The sequence below is a fragment of the Talpa occidentalis genome, unplaced genomic scaffold (genome assembly GCF_014898055.3).
Source record: "Talpa occidentalis isolate TD23 unplaced genomic scaffold, MPIMG_talOcc4v2.1 talOcc4.15, whole genome shotgun sequence".
Lineage (NCBI taxonomy): Eukaryota > Metazoa > Chordata > Mammalia > Eulipotyphla > Talpidae > Talpa > Talpa occidentalis.
The window spans coordinates 10,984,022-10,992,034 of record NW_023601543.1 but is presented as its reverse complement, the minus strand read 5'-3'; the positions used below and the strand labels follow the sequence as shown (position 1 = coordinate 10,992,034).

General features: G+C 44.6%; 1 protein-coding gene across 6 annotated transcripts in view; it reads left to right on the top strand.

The window, feature by feature from the left end:
• The first annotated feature begins 325 nt into the window (after positions 1-325).
• The window catches only part of SAGE1 (sarcoma antigen 1), a 54,519-nt gene continuing 46,831 nt past the window's right edge, over positions 326-8,013 (top strand). For 5 of the 6 annotated variants that reach the window (XR_005125418.2, XM_037511891.2, XM_037511888.2 and 2 more), the window contains exons 1-2: positions 326-817; positions 959-1,036. Coding sequence is in view for 4 of the 6 variants with exons in the window: in XM_037511891.2 (XP_037367788.1) it covers positions 707-817; positions 959-1,036 (189 nt within the window). In the remaining 2 variants the exon portion in view is untranslated. Of the gene's footprint in view, positions 818-958; positions 1,037-1,755; positions 1,972-8,013 lie in introns of those variants that run through there. The other variant, XM_037511889.2, reaches the window with a different exon arrangement.

Genomic DNA, 8,013 nt, shown 5'->3' with positions numbered 1-8,013 from the left:
GCAAAGCATTTTCTGTGCAGCCTGTCCAAGCATCTGCTTCTGTACAACTGTTGCTTGGGCTCACTTTTCCTTTCACATCATCTTCGAAGAACAAGAAAAAAAAAATCCATCCACGCTACGGTAACGAAGCATCCGAACAGCTTCCAAGTCCTTTAAAGGAGAATCCTAAAAAGGGTCCTGAACATTTCCTCTTACCCTGCCTGGGTTCAAACTTCAACTCCAGGGTATGCCCAAGCCCCACCCCTTGCCTGTCATCTAATGAATATGCAAATACAGTATAATTGGCAGCCAATGGCGTGGGTTCTAGTCACATGGTGCCCTGGTAGGTGAGCGGACAGAAGTTGTGTGTCGGTGAACAGAGACGGCTCTCATTCTGGGGCGAGCGCCTGAGTGAGCGCGGACGGATGCTTGGGCAGTCGTTCCTGTGGCTGCGGCGGCAGTAGTGGTGGCAGGAGAGAGGAAGGGGGAGGGCCCCGAGGGCTACACACGCTCACACTTTCAAGTTCCCTTGGAGGGAGAGGAGGTGGGGCTGCAGCGAGAGGAGACCCGGAGCAGTTGCATCCGTCCCGTCCCGTGCTGTCTCCCCCTCTTCCTCTTGCCCCCTGCGCCCCGGCTCTGTGAGAGTTGAGGGTTCAGGTGTCGGTACGCGGCAGTGAGGGCAACAGGGCCAGGAGAGTGGGAAGCGGCGCCCAGGGTGCGGGGGAAGATGCCCATCCTGCTGTTCCTCATAGACACGTCCGCCTCTATGAACCAGCGCACTGACCTGGGCACCTCCTATTTGGACATTGCCAAAGGCGCTGTGGAGTTATTCTTGAAGGTAAGGGGAGGGGAGGGGAGAGATGGGAAGAGCTCCGGAGGGATGGGGGTAGTGGGGGATTTGGGTGCTTCTGTAACGCTTGTGTCGTCCCCTCCTCCCTCCTTCCCTTCGCGGCCCCCTCCGTCATCTCTCGTCCTGCAGCTGCGCGCCCGGGACCCGGCCAGCCGCGGAGACAGGTACATGCTGGTCACCTACGACGAACCCCCGTACTGCTTCAAGGTAAAGGGGTCATGTGGGGAGGGCCGGGCGGGAAGCAGGAGCCAGTCGCCCGGAGCTGCTAACCCCTCGCCCCCGCCCCAGGTGGTCCAGCGGCGCCCGGCGGGGTGTGCGGGAGGGGGCGCAGAGGGCGGGCGGAGCGGTGCCCGCGGAGGCTTCCGAGTAGCTGCGGCACCGGAGATCGCAGAGAGGGAGTCGGGGAACGGCAGCCCCGGGGAGAAGCCGCAGGACTGCCGGGCCGGCGGCGGCGACGACCGCAGCCGCCTCGGAAGATGGCGGACATTTTGCTTTTGTATGAGCCAGAGAGGGAGACTGAGGGCGCTGCTGAGATGGAAAGGAGGGAGGGGAGGGGAAGGAGGGCCTGAGACCCGGAGGGAGGCTACAGGGCGGATCCACCCCTTCGGGGCGCACCACGCGCCGCGGCGGCGGAGGGGCCCGCCCGCGTCGTCCGCGACTCCGCCCGGAGGTGCTCGGGGCCGGCGCGCGGGCTTTCCTGCCGCCCGGGCTCCGCCCTCAGCCCCGCCCCCCTCCGCGGCCCCGGCCCCGCCTCTCCCGCCCCACGTCGGCGCCGCCTTCCTCCCCGGGGCGGGCCCGCCCTCTCCCCGGCCGCCCGCCCGCTCTTCCCTGCCTCTTCTCCCTCTCTCCCTCCGGCTCTCCTCCCCTTCCTGCTGCGAGCGTGGCGGAGCCCGCCGCCCGCCGCCCGCCCGCAGGGCTAGCCTGCCGCCGTCGCACTTCTGCAGCCGCGTCCCCACCCCCACCTCATGGAAAATCTGTCCCCAAGCGAGCCTCCCACCCCTCAGACCCTGAGAACTCTTTTTCTGCTCTTCTGAGTCGCTCAGGTTAACCCTCTCCGTTAGTTACCGTACGTGCAGTTTCATTGGAGGCTCTGGGAAGCCCAGACGGGTGGGGCGCGGAGATGCCGCTTGGGAACCCGTCAGGTAGGGACCCGGCCTACCTATTTACATCACAAATGCGGTTTGTGTTAGCCGAGTAGGAATTGATCCAGGGGATAGAAGGAAGCTGGAAGAGGTCTCCATCTCACGCACTTATACTAGTCAACTTCCACGATTTGATCTGCAGTATTCTGACCCACAGGAGAAAAGTATGGAGGACTTCACCTCCGTGCGGCGGTTAATTTACGTTCCTAATGCTGAGGAGATAAATCTTTGCTTTGCCTGCAGTGACCCGATAAAATTGCACTCATTAAATCAACCTCCTTAAGAGTCCAGCTTGCATACTGCAATTTAAAATATATATTACCACAGTCCTTCTCGTCTTTTGCTAGACGCCCTCCCTTTTCCCCCCAGAATTAATCTTCATAGCGATGGATGGGGAGGCGCAGTCCGCAACTGTGGTGATCAGTTTCAGCCCAGAGGTGGCCAAAGAGTGTTCCTTCAGACCATTGAGACTTTAATTTTCAACTTGTAATTTAGGTTAGCGGTTGGATTCATAGGTTCCTCTTAAAACTTTGCTGGTTTCCATGCTTTGTTTTCAGTTTTTGATTTGTCTATTTAGAAAAACGGAGCAAGTAGACAGCTTTCAAAATGCCATAAGCATTCTTAAAATGTCAGTTTCCCAAAAGGGTGTGACTGGTTTTTTTTTCACATAGAAAAGCAGATGTTTGAACATCCTAAGTCTGAACGTCTGCACCCTATAAGTACTAATACAGGTAGAACTCCTCATTTGTAGTGTGTCATTTAAAGTTCTCCTTAATTTGAAGTAGTAAAAAGGAGAAGCTACAAAGCAGTGTCTCTTTTTTGTCTTTAAAGGAATAACTTATTTAAAACATTTTTTCTGAATACCAATACTCGTAGTTTAAAAATGAATCTTGATCTATAAAACTCACGTGGCAATATTTATAGATTCTTTGGAAAGGAAAAAGAAAGCCTCATCCCCTCTTACCCACCACTACATCTTTTTACCTATTAGTGTAACCACGGGGTGCATGTTACTTTCTCTTCTGCTTTTTCCACGTATTTTCGGCATGAATTATTCCAGGTTGCCACATAGCCGTCATACTAAAAAATTTTAGTGACTGTGTAAATGATCCATGCTTTTTTAGAGGCTCTGCATAGTTCTGGGAGCAGAGGGGAAAGTTGGATTTTGGTTTTAGTGGAAATTTCATGTTAACTCTTTATCTTGCCATCTTATGGGATACATTTTTTCCTAAAGTAAAAAAACATTCTTCCAAATTGAGTTTGATATTTTTTCTTTTGTGGATCAGCTATGGGAAAATACCTTGCAGTACTTTTATTACTATAGCCTTTGCTATCTTAGTCTTTATGCTTTTCCAAGATTATAGGTTTTCTGTTTTAGTTTTTCATAGCTACATGTGCTAAGAAATCGTCGGTAATCTGACTTTCTTTTCATTTTGCCATTTATACCTGAATTACCTAAAATATGCCATATCTTAGTAGCATTTTCCTTTTCTGAGTCTCTTTCAGCCACTCTCTCCTGCGGGCTCTGACCTTCCCCTCAGCATGTGGTAACTATTTGTTTTGTGTGTGTGTGATTTTTGGAAAGTCTGAAATTTTAGAACATCTGGTGAATTTTTCTTAAAATTTACACTAGTCTTTCCCTTGCTAGTAGCTGGGAGCCATAAATGTCTGTTTTCTGTCACACTGATTATCAAATGGGTCTTTGATTGTCAGCAGGCATCTCAGTTCCTGCTTAAAACTTCACTCTTCATTAAGAGTTGGAGGACCTTTCAGCAAAATGATGCTACATAGTATTTTATTTGTAGCTTACTTTTCTGTAGATAATGTGGAGTTTTTCTAAGATTGGAGGGCCACTGTTCATCTTTTCTCACAATAACTGCTCATTTCTAATGTCGTGGTTATATCCAACTCTACAAACTGCAAAATGCAGTGTATTTTCTAGTAAAAGATTCCATTCTGTTGGTGTTGCAATGGGGCATGATTTGTGCATTTGGTTGGGAGGCTTTTTTGTCCTAATAGGCATGGAACTATTCCCAGTATATCCACTTACTAGCTCTGACAATAAATCTTGTGAAAAGTTACTGTGACTGAATTTTTTCACTAATGTATACCGTTGAGTATGTGAATATAGCATTTCACCGAGGATTTAGTAACTTCTTACTGCATACCCGGTAGGACATGGCTGTGTGCTCTTTTAAAATTAGTCATACCTGTTACTTGCAGTCAGCTTTGCATGGATGGAATTACGTTTGATTTGGGGACCATGTCGAAAACATATGAAATGGACTACATCTGTTTCAAGTGTTGCTTTGTAGACAAGTTTTATACATAGTGTCCGAAGTATCAACACTACCTTTAGACAGTGGTATCTCTACTGTACATAGGTAGGATGAAACGTTGTTTAGTGTTTTAAAATTTCCAGTGTAATCTCATAAGATTAATACACAGTGTTTAAAAGTGTTTTTTTTTTTAAGTATAATTGCTCTTAATAGTTTTGGCTGAGGTCCTGTTGTCTTGGATGTTTTGTTTTGCTATGAATCATAATTTCCTTTTATTCAGTGAATAGCAGTGGTATGCTTGTCATTACTACTAACTGAGCAAAATTGAGGGTGCCAAGAAGAAAGTGGGGTATATAATAATGCAAGTATTCAAAATAGTTTGGTGTTTTAAGCTACTTTCTTAAGATGATTTCTTTTTTATTGAAGAAGTGTTTTTTTGACAAAGAGCCAAAATGTTTTTTTAACAAAAAAAAAAAAACAAAGTAACTTTTCTAGAAATAGCTAAAACACATGTGTAAATGGTGGACAGAAGTTTTTTATATATAAATAGGAAGAGATGTATCAAAGACATATCCCAGTCTAATTTGAAAACACAGAGCATTTGAAATAGTAAATGTCCCCTTGTGTGCTGCTGTTTCACATCCTGTAGCAGTTTGCTTCCTGGTATCTGCATGCCTTTGTCAACATGTAGCAGCAAAAAGCAGCATTTGGCTTACAGATTTAGGAAGTAAACATATGCTTTTTTATGGTCTGTGTCCCAAACATTTATTGGTATTTTAGCTAAGGCATGACTTTTCATATGCCCATGAGTATTTTATGGGCCTTATTTGGAATAGGTGTGGCTTTTAGGGGACCCTTTCCTGTGCTAGGAAGCTGAGGAAGTACTTTGGGTAGAAGAGTAGTAAGTGGCCTGTAAGAGTAACCTGAGACAACGGAAGGTGCATTTAAAAACACAAAATGCCACAAAGGCAGAGCCTTGACTTACATGATGAATTGTTTTCCCCCTGATCTCCTTTCCTTTTCATCTTCCTCACTGGTCATTTGAGGCATGTAATGATAGTTAATTTGAAACATGAAAAGGAGAAACCATCGACAAAATGGAAAAGCAGATGGGAGAGAATATTTGCAAGTCATATCTCTGATAAGGGTTAATATCCACAATAAATAAAGAACTCATACAACTCAATAGCAAATAAGTAAATAACCCAAGTTTAAAACAATGAGCAGAGAGGATCTAAATAGACTTTTTCTGAAAGAAGATACACTGAGGGGCAGCAGGGACTTGAAAAGATGCTCAACATTACTAATCATCAGAGAAATGTAAATCTAAACTACAATGAGCTATCAATGCATACCTGTTCGAATGAGTGCTATCAAAAAGATAAGAAATAAAAAGTAGTGGTGAGGATGTGGAGAAAAGGGAACGCTGTGCACCACTGGTGAGAATGTAAATTGGTGCAGCCACCGTAGAAAATTGAACTGCCATATGATCTGGAAGTTACACTTCTGGGTATTTATTAAAAAAAAACACACACTAACTCACAAAGATATATGCACTCCCACATTCACTGCAGCATTATTTACAACAGCTAAGATGGGGAAGCAATTTATGTGTCCATCAATTGGTGAATGGATAAAAAAATTGTGGTACACACACACATACACACACACACACTGGAATATTATTCACCCACTAAAAGGAATGAAATCTTGCAATTAGCAGCAACATAGATGCACCTTAGGGCATTATAGTAAGTGAAATAGGTCAGGCAGAAAAAGACAAATACTGTATAATCTCACTTTTGTATGGAATCTAAAAAATATCTTTATGTTCATAGATACAGAGAACATATTAGATGGGTAGTTGCCAGTGGCAGAGGACAAGGGGTGGCAAAATGGGTTGATGAGGTCAAAAGGTACAAACTTTCATTTATAAAATAATTATGTCCTGGGGATGTAATACAATGTTATGTGTACATACATACATACATTGGAAATAAATGCTTACAGATTTTTAGGCAACCTACAAATTAACTACAGTTTATTGGGAAATATTTTGGGAGTAAAGTATCTGAGAAGGCTTTTCCTCTAATAGAAGAGCAGAAGACAGAGGAGTCAGACCTTTAGCTTATACAGTTAACCCTTCATCACTCATGTGCATACCACTTTTGCTAGTTGTACTTTAGTTTATGGCTTTGTTTTGCACTGAATAAAATATTCTTTGTTTGAAAAAAAGGAGAATGTTATTAGTAGAAAACTAGATCTCTGGGCAAAAGAGTAAGTGCTATCTTCAGACTAGGTGCCGTCTAGAAGGTGGCACCTGGAAGATGACTGGAGAGTGCTGACAAAATTAGGCAGTCCTGTCTGTTCTGTATGCCGAAGCTGTCTTCTACCCACTCGTCCCTATTTGTTCCTCCCGTGTTTCAAGTTTCTTCAGTCTCCATCTATACTTTTGTTGCAGCAGTTACTCGGATGGTCTCTCTACTTCCACTCTGGCTCGCCACTGAGTCCCTGCCTCACTCCCCCTTGCTACTAGATCATTTAATCTTAACATAAAATAAAATGTCATTCCCCTATTAAAAATCCTTAAGTAGTTTCCCATTACATTTCAGAATAAAATCCAAACTCCTTCCCCTGACTTCTTAGGCCCTTCATGATCTGGTCCTTTCTTAACCTTTCCAATCATGTCTCTCCACTCTCTTCTCATGGACCGCAGGCTCCAGCCACAATGAAATCTTAGGGTATCCTCTCCATCATCACTATGCCTCTTGCTTCTATGCCATTGAATATGTTGTTTCCTCTGCCTGGGGCATACTGGTTGGCCTGACATGCTTCAACTCTTCAGTCTACATTCTCAAAAGTCATCTTGACACTCTCTCTGCCCCAGCCCTACTCTAAATGGTGTAACAACTCCCTCTGTGACCTTCACACATTGTCCAGATCTTAACCACAGCAGACAGTATGGTGTATGGTGATGGCCAGTGTTCGTGTTAGCTTCCCTAATGTCAACACTTTAGGGGCACGTATTTGAACTTTGCTGCATTTGTATCCCTAGTATCTGAAGGAATGCCTAGATTTTAACAGGGATTTGATAATTAGGGGGAAAAAAGGTTTGAAGCAATATGTAAGTGTGAGTGCTGCCTAGTCCTCCTCTTCCCATTTTCACTTTTCCTCAGAGGATGACTGCTATTAACAATTTGATATGGTCGATGTTTATTACAGCTCACATTTTCATCTAGGTTTGGGTTTATAATATGGTTGAATCACATTTTTCACAAGACCAATGCAGTTGTGTCCTCTTCCTTTTGCTTATTGAAGTATAATTCATATACATGAGAATACAACCTGAATGACTGTGCATTTTTAAAATCTTTGTATATTCATGTAACCTCCACCCCAGACCAAGATACAAAGCATGCTCATCAATCCAGAAAATACCACTTGTATCTTCCTGCAACCCCATCATCCCCTGCAGGTAACTGCAGGTTTAAATTTTATCACCATTGTAGTGATCTGATAGAAATAGTGTTTCTTCTGGAAAATGAGTCAAACAGTGGGTTTTTTCTACAGCGACCTCGGCATTCATTTACTGTACATTCATTGTCCATGAAACACCCTCTCTGGACTAAGTTGTGTTATAGGGGCTTAAGGTAACACCAAGAAAGACCTGGCCCAAAGAGAGATCAGAATAGTAAAAGAGGTGATCTTAGTCACTAAGGGTCTTAAGGTGGATCATTGGGGAAAGATGACTGGAGAGTGTAGG